Genomic DNA, 15696 nt, shown 5'->3' on the forward strand with positions numbered 1-15696 from the left:
ATCCACTGTCTCCATAGAGGGGTCTCGGGAAGAAAGGGGGCTATTGTTCCAAAGGATGAACTCATTTTGTATTAAAGGAAATATTTCATGCACTGCCTTGCACCGTCTTTTTGATGGTGGAGGGAAGAAGGCACTGGCGAGGCAGTTCATGGCTTTTATTCATGCTGTATCTGAGCAGCAACATACTGGACAGCATGGATCTCTTATATTTTCTCATTTCCTCCATCTCACTGCACACAGGTGTTTGATTAAACACAAAAAGAGAGAAAAAGCGCGAGAGAGAGAGTCCAGAGAGCACTTAAAGCACTTATTTGAGTCAGAGATATAGAGAAAGACAAACAGTGAACTGTTGCCATGACATGATTCACCATCCTTAGTTCTTGTCTCTCGTACTTCAGTCTCTCTCTCTCTCTCTCTCTCTCTCTCTCTCTCTCTTTCTCTCTCTCTCCTGCTTTTTTCATCCTCCCACCATAAGAAGACAAGAGTAGTCTTTTGTAGTAGGATCACTGCTTACAATGCGCTGCAGATGAAAAGCATATGATCCTGAGAGAGGCTGAAATGACTCTAAATGCTTGGGGAAATACAGGACTGCAGTGTCCTCCTGTGGTAAAAGCTTAAACTGCAGCTGGAAATTGAAAGAGGATGTTATTGTCAGCGAAGGTTAAGGTGAGACGCTGAAGTGTTATTGCATTGCCGTCTCACACAATCATTGTAGTTATCTTTTCTCCAGCGCGGTTTTGCTCTTCATTTATCACATCCTTTCACTAAAATGTATTGTTTATCAAGTGTAGGTGAAAATTGTGTTTTTTAGTAGTGAAATAAACAAGTTGGATCAGGGTTATGAATGTAGATTATTTTAAATGACACACTGCAAGTCCTATATTCCTCATAATAAGGTTCCTGAGCTTTGAATCTGTATACTCATTATCAGTTTCTCTCTCTCTCTCTCTCTCTCTAGCACTGCTGTCGTCCTGGTGCGAGGAGCTGGGTCGACTTCTCCTGCTGCGGCACCAGAAGAATCGGCAGAACGAACCCCAGGGCAAAGTGCCTATGCAGCCACCCATGAACTCTATGAAGCCCTCGCTCTCCCACGGGTCAGTATACACTCCCTTGCCTGTTCCTCACTGGACCCTTTTCAAACACTGATATGACCACTGCCTGTACCTGTAGGCCATAAAGCTTCATAATGTTCTGTTCTGCTCTTTAACAACTGATCTCCCACTGACCTTTAAATGTTATAGCAATATAGTTGTAAAATAATATTGAACATGTCGGTTATACCTTTTGATCAGTTTATGATGAAACAGTTTTATGCAGCTGGATCAGTGGGAAGACAGTTTTAATGCTGTGGTTCTGCTGAATTTAATCTCAGAACAGCCAGAACAACACTGTAGGGCCATTGAGCAAGCCATTTAACCCCAACTGCTCAGAAATAAACTTGGATTGGATTATAGTTCTCTTTTAAGTTGTTTTGGATACAAGCATCAGCTGAATGAATAAATGGAAATGAATGTAAATGATATACGCAAAATCTCTTCACAAGCCTGGGGAAGGGAGGTGTGTGTGCACAGGTGTGAATGCAAATAAAAGAAGGAGGTAATGCAACAGCAACTAAAGTCAGCTCTTTGTTTCCTGTTTACAAAGCCTAGTCAATTTTTTTTCACTTTGTTACTCTTAAGTGAAATGACCTGAATGTAATTTCATTTAGATGAATTTATTTTTTTCATGCGAGTCCTCGAGTTTATACATTTTTGTATTGTCTCACTTCTTGCGAACATTTACAATGAATAGAAAAGACCTTAAAAAACAAAACTCCTTTTTTATAAAATTTTTTTATTGGACTCCTGCTGTAAGCACCGCTTGCCTGTACGTAGTCTTTTCCCGGAGACCAGCAGTCAAAGTTTTGTCAGCCGTGCTGTGTAAACATTGCATCATTGCAAGATGACTCTGATAGCTTGTAAACTCAAGACTTCCCAAGATAGAGAAAACAGTTGATGATATCCCACCTTGCTTTAAACTTTTATCTAAGTCACTAAAGAACTTGGGGCAGTAGAATTGTTTGTTGATACAGTGCCAAAAGGCCTCTGGGGCATTGAAGCAGAGGAGAAGTGCTGGCTCGATGAAGTTATGTTTAATAGAACATTCTGTACACATGGCTTGAGCTGTGATTGGTTGCCAAGGAAGTCTCCCTGGTGAATCTTACAGCTTTGCTTCCATGAGAAACAATGTTCTTCAATGAAGAGAGAATTCTCCCTCAAAGTCAGCACACCTCCCCTTGCATGGCTTATCCTGCTGCACAGAGCTAGGATGTTGTTTTGATTTCATGAGGCTGATGTGTTTGGTTGGTTTTCAGTGATGGGTCCTTTCCGTACGACTCGGTTCCTTGGCAGCAGAATGCCAACCAGGCCCCAGGCTCATTGTCAGTGGTGACGACAGTGTGGGGGGTGACCAATACATCACAAAGTCAGGTGAGACAGACGAGTAGCAACATGCACTATATGCAGTGCTCCTATTGAATGTTTCTGGTATTCTATTAATATCATTGACAACTGAATGTTTAATCCTGCTGGCTTTGAAATAGGTATTGGGCAACCCCATGGCTAACACCAACAACCCCATGAACCCTGGAGGCAATGGAATTGGGTCTGGAATGTCAGCCAACAACCCAGGAATGAACTCGCCTCAGTTTCCTGGCCAACAGCAGCAGTTCTCAGCCAAAGGTGGTTCCAACCAGGCCTACATGCAGCAGGGCATGTACGGGCGAGCAGGGCATCCTGGAGCTGGAGGATTCAGCGGAAGGTGAGTGTTCAAAACCGCAGCACTGACAAATCAGTGCACCGGAATGAAACACGTTGACGGAAAAGATACTGCACAAAGAGAGGAGCCTTTCCTTGGCCTGTTCTGTGAGAAATTCAATAAACGTGGGCAATGAGGCTTCCATTAGTGACATTTGATATTTTATTCCAATGCCAAGCCAACACTTAGCTCAGGGATGTTAGTCTTCCAGGAGTTTTCTCAAAAGAGATGATATCACCTTCCCAGGGTGCCAAGCTCAGAGAGAACGAGAACAGAGATTAAGGATGTATCAAGAAATCTAGTAGACGCAATGATGTCAGCTGTTTGTTTTTTTTTTATCAAAAAGAAAGGCTTTCTTTAATTTGTTTCATTGTCTTCTTTGTTTCTGTGAGGGTATTGGAATCTTGCCATTTTAATTCGTTGGTTAGGGATATAAAGGTTTTTTTGGTTGTTGCAGTTATCCGGGTGGTCCGAATGCTCCAGGTGGCATAGGCATGCCCCCTCACACAAGGCCTCCATCCGACTTTACTCAGCCTGCTGCTGCCGCCGCCGCTGCTGCCGTAGCCGCTGCCGCCGCCACCGCAACAGCCACTGCCACGGCGACTGTAGCTGCCCTGCAGGAAACCAACAAGGACATGAACCAGTATGGACAGGTGAATGATGTCTATTTAGTCAAACTTACATGATGCCATTACTTACTGGTTAATATGGTCACAATACGGTCACAAACACTGTAAGAGAATATTAGAGACAATAATTACTTTGGAAATTATTATGTGCCGCATTTAACAATGCAGTCCAAATGGGTATGTGACTGGGTAAGTAATTGTAATGTTTGTTTTTTCCAGATGTGCTCATCGTTTCAGATGGGCCCTGCGCAGGGTTATAACAGCCAGTTTATGAACCAGCCTGGACCCCGGGGCCCACCGACCATGGCAGGAGGCATGAACCCAGCTGGCATTGGTGCTGCCATAAACAACTCCAATATCAGTGGCCCTCCAATGGGCATGAACCAGCCCCGGGCACCGGGAATGGGGCCGTTCGGAGCCCACGGCCAAAGGATGCCACAGCAAGGATATCCAGGCCCCAGACCTCAGTCTATGCCCATACAGGGCACAAAGAGGCCATATCCTGGAGAGGTGAGGACTGATCCTCCTGTTATGTTTTTTATTAAGATGGATATCAGTTTGATCAGAGCAAACCAATACATAATTAATCAGAAGTATCAATATGCAAGTATGTGAATATGAATGTTAGTGCAAAGAAAAGATGGAGTCATTTTGGGTCTGTTATATTTTAATGTCAAACTCAGTTCAAATGACCTGAACTGATATTAATAAAGATGTATTAAACCAGAAAGGTCGTTTTCCAATAACATTTTAAATTGTTTAACTTTTTGGTAAAAACGAAAGAGTTGAATACAAGTTCATGTTAAAAGTATGTATCGGGTCATAACTGTGTCAGTACATGTTTTCTTTTCTTTTTTCTCATTTTTTAAATAATTTAAGTATTGCATTTGAAAACTTTTTGTGGTATTATTCTCTTTTCAGCCCAACTATGGGGGTCAGCAGTTTGGACCTAATGGCCAGTTCCCCAGTCAGCAAGGGCAGTACCCAAACCCTAATGCCTCCAGAGCCCTGCCCTCTCCCAGTTACCCCGGTCAGAGGATGCCAGGCCAGCAGGGCACAGGCCAGTACCCGCCTTCAGGAGTACCCATGGGCCAATACTACAAGGTAAATATCACAGACTTGCTCAGTGCAAAGCAATATCACACTTCATCACTTACACAACTCATCATGTGCTTTTCTTTTTCCTTCAGCAGGAGCCATTTAATGGCCAAAATAACAATTTCTCTGGAGGTAGTTATGGCTATAATCAAGGCAGTGGGGTAAGGAGTTTCTCTTTCTTCTTCCCTTTGTGGTTTTCTCACTCTTTGCTTGATATGTTAGTGTTTTTATTGCACAAGCTGTCTCATAAATCCAACATCGTAGGAGAAAAATGGCAGTGTGCTTGCTTGCTGATTTGATTTCCTATGAGTAGAAGAGTACTTTGGATATATATAGTATATTTTACTAAGTCAGATTTATCTTGTGCTTCCTTTAACAAGATTACAATGAACCAGTCTAAGATTATTAAGATTATTATGATAATTATAAATCTATTTCACTTATTTTTACCCATTTTTATTAATCTTCATATTTATTTGTGTTTTATTGGCTGATAATTGGCTGCTTTCTAGAAATAATTGTTCAAAAAATATTCTGCCAAAAGAGCAAGACTATTTCAAGCTTGACATAATAAACAAAAAGTAAAAGAAATGTTTAGAAGAAGGTTTTTAGTTGTCTTAGATTTGGTTTGTGGTAAAGATACCACTAAATACATTTGACTAGATTCAAGATATTTTCACTTGGTAAGGTATATATTTTTTGTAGTTCAATAAATAAAACTAAATGTTTCTACACTGGATAGTTTTACATTTAATAATGAGTTTAGTTCCTGATCACTGAGCATGAAGGCTAACACTAAATATTACTCTCTCTATATAACGTTTCACTAAAATAATTGATTTTAATAAATGACCACGTATATGTATTTTTCTCTTCATAGCCTCCTCGGCAGGTTGTGAACTATCCTCATTCACCTGTTCCTGGGAATCCCACACCACCCATGACTCCAGGAAGCAGCATCCCGCCGTACCTATCGCCCAGCCAGGACGTCAAGCCTCCATTTCCCCCGGACATGAAACCGAATATGACGTCTCTGCCTCCACCACCGAGTGAGTGTCACTGACAGTACAGTTTAAAGCTTTTCAGTCAGCTTTATTAAAACCTCAGCATCAGTCAGCAGTGAAGTGAAGTGTTTGATCCTCTTAACACCTTCAGGTGGGTGAGAAGAAGTCCCACTGCTCATTTATCTCGCTTCAGTCTGCTTCACATCTGCAGAGTGCATTCATAATACATGCGTTTCAGTGGGAAGGTTGAAACGGTGTGACCCTGAAAGCAACGTTCAACCATGTATGGTGCAGTGGGTGTTGGTTAAAAAGCTAAGTACTCATGGTGTACGTGTGGAGTGTGTGTGAGCTAATGCTGTGTACTGCTTTTAGCTAACCCCAACGAGGAGCTGCGGCTGACCTTCCCCGTACGTGACGGCGTGGTGCTCGAGCCGTTCAGACTAGAGCACAACCTGGCTGTCAGCAACCATGTCTTCCACCTGCGGCCTTCTGTTCATCAAACGCTCATGTGGAGGTGTGTGAATGCTAAGAAACAAATAAATAATAATAATTATTATTATTATTATTATTATTATTTTGTTTTATTTTATTTTTTATTGTTGTTTCTTTTTAATTAATTGATTCATTAATTAGTTAGTTTCTTTTAGATTTCTCAAATCTTTGCTTCCATGGACCCCTGTAACTAATAAATAGTACATTCATTTTATGAACAAAATCCAACCCCTTAAATGTTAGGCTCATTATTAAACTGTGTAAAAAAATATATATTGCGACTCTTTATTACAGCTTTTTATTCCTGAAGTTTCACTCATTTTTTTATTTTATTTTATTAAAACACATTTTTAATTAGATTCACAATATTTACTGGCCTACTCATTTTTGTTATTGACATTTTAATGGATTTAATTCAGGATTAAAAAAAGAAAGAAAGAAAGAAAGAAAGAAAAAAACAAAGACAGATAGAAAGAATAAGTGATAACTGATAGTGTGGGTTGTGATTTTCACCACTGTAACAAAAACAGATCATAGGAAAACATTGTACTTGGTGTATTTCTGCTTCACAAATTGACCATGTTCTTTCACTCACCCTTAGTAAATGCTTAATCTTGGTCATTGATGTTGTGCTTTAAATAATTTATTTGCTTGTATTTTGGGATATAAGTTTATCAGAAAATATCTCAGGCAAGAATAAACAAAGAGAACTGCCCTTGGGATGATTATAAAAACATCTCTTGCACACCTGGATGCTCATCCTCTGCCTCCAGCTTCTTTGCATATCCTCTTAACCTTTTTGAACAACATCCTGTCATGTGCACTGTTCTCTCATTGGATCCTGTATCCCAAACATTTCGCACAAATGTAATACCTGGAATGCAGATCCATGTCATGTATAATGTGAATAGAGGACTGTAGAGGAAAGAGAGAAGTTTGCTTATAATAATGATTATCATAAACTGCTGCTTGGTGTCAGGTCTGACCTGGAGCTGCAGTTTAAGTGCTACCACCATGAGGACCGGCAGATGAACACGAACTGGCCAGCGTCGGTGCAGGTCAGTGTGAATGCCACGCCACTCACCATCGAGAGAGGGGACAACAAGACGTCCCACAAACCCCTGCACCTGAAGCACGTGTGTCAGCCGGGAAGGAACACCATCCAGATTACGGTCACAGCCTGCTGCTGTGTGAGTACTGCTGTACTTCAGCTAACAGCCACACTCTGAATAATGTATAGCTTCTCATTTACTGACCTCGGTTAACGGAGCTGTAGTGGTACAGCGGTTAACACTTTGAGCTATTGACCTTAACGTTTAAAGTGAGTTTAAAGCCCAGGCCTACCGGAGAGTCATCATTTACTCTCCTGCTGTGTACTTACATTTTATTCATTCTCAGTTATACGTTATATCGGATAAATGTGTCTGCTAAATGAATAAAATGTACAATATAATGGCAGCAATGATTTGGTTTAGCAGCTTTGCTTTGTGTAGGATCCTCCACTGTGTGTGTGTGTGTGTGTGTGTGTGTGTGTGTGTTTTGTATCTGTGTGCATGTGGTATCAGTTTCATGGGCTTTTGCTGGAAAAGCAAATGGCACAGAGGAGATATCATTATCCCTGAGCACTAATGTAAAGGAGATTGGATGGTGTGGGAGTCTCGCTGGTGTGTGTTAACACATGTCTGCTTTTGTCGCAGTCTCACTTGTTCGTGCTGCAGCTGGTGCACAGGCCGTCAGTAAGATCCGTCCTGCAGGGCCTGCTCAAGAAGAGGCTCCTGCCAGCAGAGCACTGCATTACCAAAAGTAAGTGCACCCACGCTACAATGAACTTAATTCTAGATTGTAAAATAGATTAAAATGAGCCGGTGTAAACTCACACCACGATGAATTCGGTATGAATACACAAGGTTTTAAAGCAAAGCTTACTGTTAAAAGCTTAGACTGGTGGAAAAACTTGTTTACTGAGAATTATACTATTAATAATCCTGAGAGATATATTAATAATAATAACTTATTTATTATAATTACTTAATATCAGTATTCTTTCAACAATGGATTGTATTATATTGAGAGGTTTTTTTTCTTTCAAAGCACTCAAGGACATGGGTTACAGTGATTATATCAAAGCTAAGTGGCTTTTGTGTTCTGCCTAAGAACACCCACAGCCGTGATAAAATCACTGCAACGTAAACCCTCTCATGGCTTACTGCGTTATGCAGTTATTAATATCCTTTTGTTGCTTTCTGTTTCATCCGTTCTGCTTCTGCCTGCTGATTCGCTCATCCTCTGTGTGCAGTAAAGAGAAATTTCAGCAGTGTAGCAGCGTCCTCTGGGAATGCGACGCTGAACGGAGAGGATGGCGTGGAGCAGACAGCCATCAAAGTGTCCCTCAAGTGTCCCATAACATTCCGGCGGATCCAACTTCCAGCCCGGGGACACGACTGCAAGCATGTGCAGGTAAACAGCTAAAAAAACCAAATAGGTGCTTGTAAACTCAGGATGCTGTGGAAATTTCCGCAGCATTTTTTCACTGATTTTTCACACATCACTGATACGTTTGTCAGCGTTTCAGTCCACATCAGCTCTGTGAGAGAGACAGGTTATGTTGGGTGTAAAGGTGTGAGCCTGTGTTTTACACATGCACATAAGTAAGCCATAATTTCCATACAAATCCATTCAAATCCCACTTTCTACCTTATAAACACTACTTCAGCTCAACTACTGTATGTTAAGTTATGGCTGTTGGGCCTGTAGCTGCACAGCAAGCTGTTCGTGCTGTAATGATACTCAGATTAAACACAGATGTGCTCTTTGTTCACTGTCTCAGTGTGTCATGACACTTTTTTCAGTGTTGCCATTACAGCTGGTGCAATTTTTAACTGTCAACACTTTCCAGGATCCATAGACACTGTGATGCTTATAGGTGCTAGTTTTTTTTTAAAAAAAAAGAAAAAGAAATTCACACAAGACAAGTACTCAGGGGACATCTGTAGTGTGAATTAAATGGATTGTTGCTCTTCTGTGTAAGTGCAGCGCTATACGATTCATGCAGTTCATTTCTTGTTGAATGATCGGTATTTCATTTTGATGTTGACTTTTGACCCCTCATGAGGAATAGTTTTAATTTCTGTTCCTGATATTTCTTCTCATCTGCAGTGCTTTGACCTGGAGTCCTACCTGCAGCTGAACTGTGAGAGAGGGACGTGGAGGTGTCCTGTATGCAAGTAAGTAAAAACTTATCTCAAGTAAAAACTCGACTCAACCACTGTGATTTTACTTTTTGGACCAAGGTAGTGTTTTTGTCTTTTTACATAACTTCATGGTTTCTCTCTGTCCCTAGTAAAACCGCGTTACTGGAAGGTCTGGAAGTGGACCAGTACATGTGGGGAATTCTCAATGCCATCCAAAAGTATGTATGAGTAAAAACCATCAGGAACACATTTATTTCTTTTTCGTACTCTCATAAACTATTTAGCCAAATGATCACATAACTCTTCTGTGTATGTGCAGTGTTGAGATGTATACAAACCTTTAGGGTTCTCATGACCCCCTGTTTTTTTTTTTTTTCTTTTTTTCCCTTAGTTCGGAGTTTGAGGAAGTCACCATCGACCCCACGTGTAGTTGGCGGCCGGTGCCCATAAAGTCTGACCTGCACATAAAGGAGGATCCAGATGGCCCTCTGGCCAAGCGCTTTAAAACCATGAGTCCCAGTCAGATGATCATGCCTAATGTGATGGATATGATTGCTCAGCTGGGGCCAGGACCCTCACCCTACACCTCCCTCCCCCCTCAGCATGGAGGGAACAACACAGAGTACGCCAGCCAAGGTAGCACTCAGGAGTCCAGCTACTTCTGCTTAAAACTAATCAAATTGTTACACCCCTCCAAGAAGTGGAAAAATATTAACAATGACTTTTCCATTTGGCTCGGTTTCCCAGCTACACATGGACATTCAGTTTTAAAATGACACATTTATATTGCACGATATCAGCATGAGTGAAATAAAAGTATTATACACTGACTGGCCAGTAAATATGGAACAAAAAGAGGAATTTATTGCATGCCATGTCACCTTCATGCCTTTATTGCTCATTGACTTGCCACAGGGAGAATCTCCAGGCACGTATAGGGGTTTGTGTGTCTATTTTGATAGATATTTTATACTGCTTATCATTTAGATTGGATTCAATTCAAGATAAATGTAAATAGATGTTTGGTTATTTGCAAACCAAAGAAATGACCTTTGCAAGATGCTTTTCTTTTGGTTTGAGTCAAACAAAGTCACCTGCAGCTTTTTAAAAGGCTCAGTAAAGCGAGGATTTCTCTCTCTCTCTCTTTCTCTCTCTGTGCCTCCAGCTGATCGTGCCTGAGGTTACAGCTTTTCATTATTCTTCTGTTTTTGTTTGTCAGGCAACAGTTACCAGGGCCATGGAAACTTTGACTTTCCACACAGTAATTCTGGTGGAGGAGCTCCAATAAATGACTTCATGCACGGCCCTCAGCTCTCGCACCCTCCGGATGTACCCAACAACCTCATGGGTCCAGATAAACCTCTGAGCCACGGCATGGCCGACTCGGTAAGACACCTGCATAGAAACCCTCCAGATTTCTGACATCAGCTCCTCTCATCAGTTCGAACCTCTCACCCAGAACCTCTGTGCTCTCATTCAAGTGTTGTTTACATTAAACACTCCAGAGTCTTGTTTTTTTATTCAAACACAAACACTGGACCAAACCCTTCCATTTGTTGACAGAACATGTTTGATATTGATACTGCATACTCTCAAAGGCACTTGTTGGGAGAGGAGAGGAAATTAGTTCAAGTTGCGGTTAAAGTTGTCTTTAACCTTTATGCTCTTATGTTCAGGTCAAAATGGCTCATTTTAAATATTTGCTAAAGATGGAACTATTATTTTTAGATAAAGAAGATAAAGAGTTTGTTCCAGAGGTTCTGATCAGGGGACCTAAATGTAAATAAATAAAATAAGTATTTCAAGTAAAAAATGAAACAAAAAGATCCTGTCACATGACCTCTCTTTCTCTCTTAGTTAAACATGTAAAGAGAATCCTACGAATTTTCTATAAAAATATATTGATACTGATAATAGTTGGGAGAAGTCATATATCATTTTCAGATAAATATATATATAGGGTGTTGTTATGAAATAAAAAAGTGATTTGCTGGGTTATTGGGACATCCATTGCTTATCAAACCTCCATATTATTAACCTGCTGTTATCCTCCGAGGTCCATCTGCATGGCTCTAACCCGTACCTGTCTGGCTGCTCATGCTTCCCAATACCCATGATGCCTCACTGCCTCTCTCTGCTCTCCCTGTAGATGCCTCATCCTGTGAGTGCTGAGCAATCCCATGCTTCCATGCCACCAGGCATGCACGTATCGCCCCACCCCAACAGCCAATCTGCACAGCCATTACATCACAGCGGCCCTTCATCCGGCCCGCCCCCACGCCAAGCCCCGCCCCCGCAGCAACAACAGCCTGGCCCCAACAGCCACACGCACGGTGACATAACCTTTAACCCTGCGGCTGAGGGCCAGGTAGGCGGTCAAGGGGCAGCAGACATGCCCGAGCCCTCTCTGGAGGTGAGTACTGTCAGGTCGCTAAGCAGCACTGCGTTAGTCATTTCTCTCTGCATTGAGCTCTCACACACTGGGATGGCTTGCATGCTGGGCTCGCTTACTATTTTTTATTTTTGCTGTACTATATACAAAATAATGTAATATATAAATATATACATTATGTCAGTCTTTAATCTATGTAACACATATAACTACATATTATGGACTGCAGTAATACTGACTTTATTTCAGATTTATCTTTAACTTATTATCTATGGCTGTATTTATTTAACCATTTTTTATTTATGTCTTGCCTTTTATTAAATTACTTATACTCAGCGGCCACTTTAATAGAAACAGCTGTACCCCTTGCTCATTCATGCAGTTATTCACTGAACCAGTGATGTAGGAGATAGGTGCATGAAACACTGCACGAGTTAGAGTTCACGTCAAACATCAGTTTAGGAAAAATCTGATGATCTCAGTGACTTTGTGGCCTGAGTGTTGGTGCTTAGTCGTAGTTCAGTTTGGTTTGAAGGAGCAAAGATACTTGATTATGAATATAAAGGAAAGCGTTCGTATTTGCATGCTTACATGTTTTACTCGTCTAGAATTGTAGTGCACTTGGTGATGGACACACTGTTTCTGATCTGAAACTGTTTCTCTTGTGCAGCTGCTGCCCGAGCTGGCCAACCCGGATGAGTTACTGTCATATCTGGACCCTCCGGACCTCCCAAGCAACAGCAACGACGATCTGCTCTCCCTCTTTGAGAACAACTGACTTTCCTAAGCCACCTTTACCTGAGGCACTGACAAGTTCCGCTGTCAGGAGTCAAGCAGCACCCTGACCACCAGTTCAGTACTTTACGACCGCAAAACACTCGTCCTCCCTCTGCCTCTACTTGTGTAAATATCTCACTCTTTTACGGACGTCCTTTTTCCACACATGTATGGCAGCCATGTTGGTTGGCACTAAAGTGATATTTCAATACTAATATGAAAAAACAAAACAAAACAAAAAAACTGTGCAGCTATAATCATAAGAATATATGTCACACAGAACTGTATGTGTGCTCACTAGGAAAGTGTTGTAGCATTTTTTTAATTCAGATTTTTTTTCCTTTTGTGAAAAGCAAGACCTGAATAGAAAAAAAAAATATATACTTCCTGTACTGGCTTATGTGTGTGTCCCCCATGAGCATTCTGAGGTTTGTTCTTCCAAGCTTTACGTCCACAGCTTCCCAAATCTCCCATCTAGTGTTTTTGACTGGATGTCCTCACTGTATGTCCGAAGTCCCACGGAAAAAAAAGCACAACAGCATTCAGCGGAACTGCAACAGGAAGACTGAAAATGAAAACATCGCAGGAGCAAAAAGGCTGCATCACAGTCGCTGAGAGGTTTAGCATCATAGCGATGTGGTACTCCCATCTCACAGACTTAATGCCGGGCCTCTGAAGTCCTCTGTAGCTCATGTGGAAGGCGTGATTTGTGGGAATCCCCTTCAGATCGGCATATCGCGTCTCATTCTGTCCATCATATTCACTCACGAGTGTTGCGTTCGAATCGGAACGAGTTGACGAGGGCATTGTGACAATTTCACTGTTTTTTTGTTTTTTGTTTTCTTCTTCATTTCACTGTTTTTTATAGGAACACCAACATATCAATACTGTATGTGTGATACCGTGCATCAATAACCAGCACTGTACCTCCTTTCGCGAATCTCTCCATCTCTGAGTACTGTGGAAGCAAAAGTCGGTGGGCAATTCATTTTTGTAATGTAAGAAGTAATGCAATCAACTTTTTAAAGAGTAGTTTGAGTGTCGAAAACATCCGTAATCCTCTGTCAGCTGTCTCTTCTGGGAGTCTTTCCCCATTTAATGCATGAGCTTTTGTCCCTCCCAGGCCTGTGATGTCATGAATAACAAGAACTCCATGTGTGCATACAGTGTGTTCATTGTGCACTCGTGCCAATCCCACGTTGTTTTAGTGACCGAACCAAGTGTAGACTGATGTCTCTCTCTCTCTGTCTCTCTCTCTTTTTTTTAAACCAGTGCGTTCAGGCGTGTTCCTCTGTCCTGTTTTTATTCATTTTAAACATGAACTATGATCATGTAATGACTACGTTTGTTATGCGCAATATATTGTTCATGATATAATTCCTTTTTTTTTTTTCCCCCCACTGTTGGTGTAACTCTCTAAATGTACAGTGTGTGTGCGTTTATTACAAAAAGGCCATGTATTACCAAAGTTCTGCATAATGATTGGAGGAGATGGCCCGAACCTGTCGTACCAAGCTGATTATCTTCTTTCGAGACGGTTAAGCATGTGACGCCTTCCTTTCCATCCACGCATTCACACAACAATATAATCATCACATGCTGTTGTATGGTACAGTGATCTTTATGGTCTTTGTTTTGTAGAGGTTACACGTCTATGTACGAGTCTACATACATCTGTTTCATCGTTTATCCCCATAACCCCCCTGAAAGAGTCGAAAAACGAGTCCGAATTGACCCCCCACCCCCCATGCATTAGGCCCAGCTTGCCTGGTCTAAACGGAAACCACTGAACACACCAGATTACTGTTTAACAGTTTTTGTATTATGAAACACAACTTTATATAAATTCCTGATAAGAACTGCAAATAAATACGCATTACTCCTTGCTTAATTTCAATTCTGTTAATCATTAATGTCAAAATGTACTGTATGTTTGCTTTAAGATTTCTTTTCTCCTTTCGTTTGAGTTGGTGCTCAGACAGTACATGGTTTTTCAGCAGTACATTGTTTGTGCTTCACAAATGCATACCTTTTTCACAAACCTGTTTTATTTGTCAATGTTCCATTTTAAATTATTTCGTCTCAGACTGTCGGTGTATAGACCTTATGTTCGTCGTCCTAAACAGGCCATCGTGCTTTAGCCTGTAGCTCCAGTTTGAGTTTGTAATTCACTTGTCTTTTTATTTTTATTTTTTTATTATTATTTTTTTTTAACTGATGCACTGCCACAGTTTTGTTCTTACTTTGTAGTCACCTACAGACAGAAACTGAACTGAACTCTCCACTTGCACATCGGATCGACTGCAGGTGGTTGAGACGAGTCCCTGTTTTAGAGCCGTCACTTACTGTAGCTGTACAGATATCGGAGAAGGGAGCGAGTCGATGTGGAGACAGTCAGAGTGAAATGAATTAGATGCTGTTTTGTCCCTGATTCAGTCACCGGTCTCAGTGGGAAACGCTTTGAAAGAACGCCCTAGCAGGGGACATAAGGGATGCATGTACATATGTAAATGACAAATAGAGACACGTTAACAGAAATGTATTCATTTTCCCCAGGGGAATGTGCATTGTGTATTTAGAATTTGTAAAGCTTGCAACCTCCTATCAGACTCGAATTGGGTAAAATGAATCTGTGTTTGTTAGCGTCTGTGGAACCTCTTTCCATTTTATTTTTTTTTTTTTCCTTCGTTCTTTCGTTTCACTTATGTAAAATATTTCCAACGCCTCCAAGAAAAGGGGAATTATGGGGGCAGACAGACACACTCGTTTCACCTTTGTGTAATTAGCTTCCGTGTATTGCTCCATTACCTGTGTACTCTATAAGGTGCTACTAAAGATGAAGAAAATCCTGGGGAATAATTTGGAGGATGGGGCACGGGGCCTGGAGTGGTTCCAAAAAGATTGTAACCAAATTAATAGTTTGTACAATTTTGATATCACGATCGGGGTGGGGTGGGGGGGGAGGTACAATCTGAGGTGATTGGCACCTAAAGTGGCAGTTGTCTTCTTTTGTTTTGTACATTCTGTGTACAATCATTTCATATTCTAAACTGTTCGGAAGAAAAAAAACTAATTGTGATTTTTAGTCTTGCAAAACTGTATGTAGTTAGATGCTGTGACATCCTAATATTTATCTAATAAATATGTATTCAGATGAAACATGCTCATTAAGTCGTCAGTCTGTTTTTTGGTGTTTGTCTGGTCTTCTCGCTATATAAGCACTTTACATGTATAAAAGCAGAGTGGCTAGATCCTCTGTATTGCCAAGGATTTCTAGTGGGGAGCTTTTTGGGATTCGGCCATATAAATATTTAAAA

General features: G+C 41.1%; 1 protein-coding gene across 8 annotated transcripts in view; it reads left to right on the forward strand.

Annotated features, from left to right (window-relative positions):
• zmiz1a (zinc finger, MIZ-type containing 1a) overlaps window positions 1–15546 on the forward strand; it is a 129119-nt gene extending 113573 nt beyond the window's left edge. For 7 of the 8 annotated variants that reach the window (XM_058385518.1, XM_058385522.1, XM_058385519.1 and 4 more), the window contains 18 exons: window positions 959–1094; window positions 2354–2468; window positions 2582–2799; window positions 3254–3449; window positions 3645–3935; window positions 4347–4529; window positions 4616–4684; window positions 5404–5572; window positions 5900–6041; window positions 6999–7209; window positions 7717–7822; window positions 8316–8476; window positions 9176–9243; window positions 9360–9428; window positions 9602–9846; window positions 10430–10596; window positions 11360–11623; window positions 12273–15546. In XM_058385518.1, the coding sequence (XP_058241501.1) occupies window positions 959–1094; window positions 2354–2468; window positions 2582–2799; window positions 3254–3449; window positions 3645–3935; window positions 4347–4529; window positions 4616–4684; window positions 5404–5572; window positions 5900–6041; window positions 6999–7209; window positions 7717–7822; window positions 8316–8476; window positions 9176–9243; window positions 9360–9428; window positions 9602–9846; window positions 10430–10596; window positions 11360–11623; window positions 12273–12380 (2918 nt within the window). In that variant the 3' untranslated portion in view covers window positions 12381–15546. The remainder of the gene's footprint in view (window positions 1–958; window positions 1095–2353; window positions 2469–2581; window positions 2800–3253; window positions 3450–3644; window positions 3936–4346; window positions 4530–4615; window positions 4685–5403; window positions 5573–5899; window positions 6042–6998; window positions 7210–7716; window positions 7823–8315; window positions 8477–9175; window positions 9244–9359; window positions 9429–9601; window positions 9847–10429; window positions 10597–11359; window positions 11624–12272) is intronic. The other variant, XM_058385525.1, reaches the window with a different exon arrangement.
• Window positions 15547–15696: the final 150 nt, after the last annotated feature.

Source organism: Hemibagrus wyckioides, linkage group LG03 (assembly GCF_019097595.1).
Source record: "Hemibagrus wyckioides isolate EC202008001 linkage group LG03, SWU_Hwy_1.0, whole genome shotgun sequence".
Lineage (NCBI taxonomy): Eukaryota > Metazoa > Chordata > Actinopteri > Siluriformes > Bagridae > Hemibagrus > Hemibagrus wyckioides.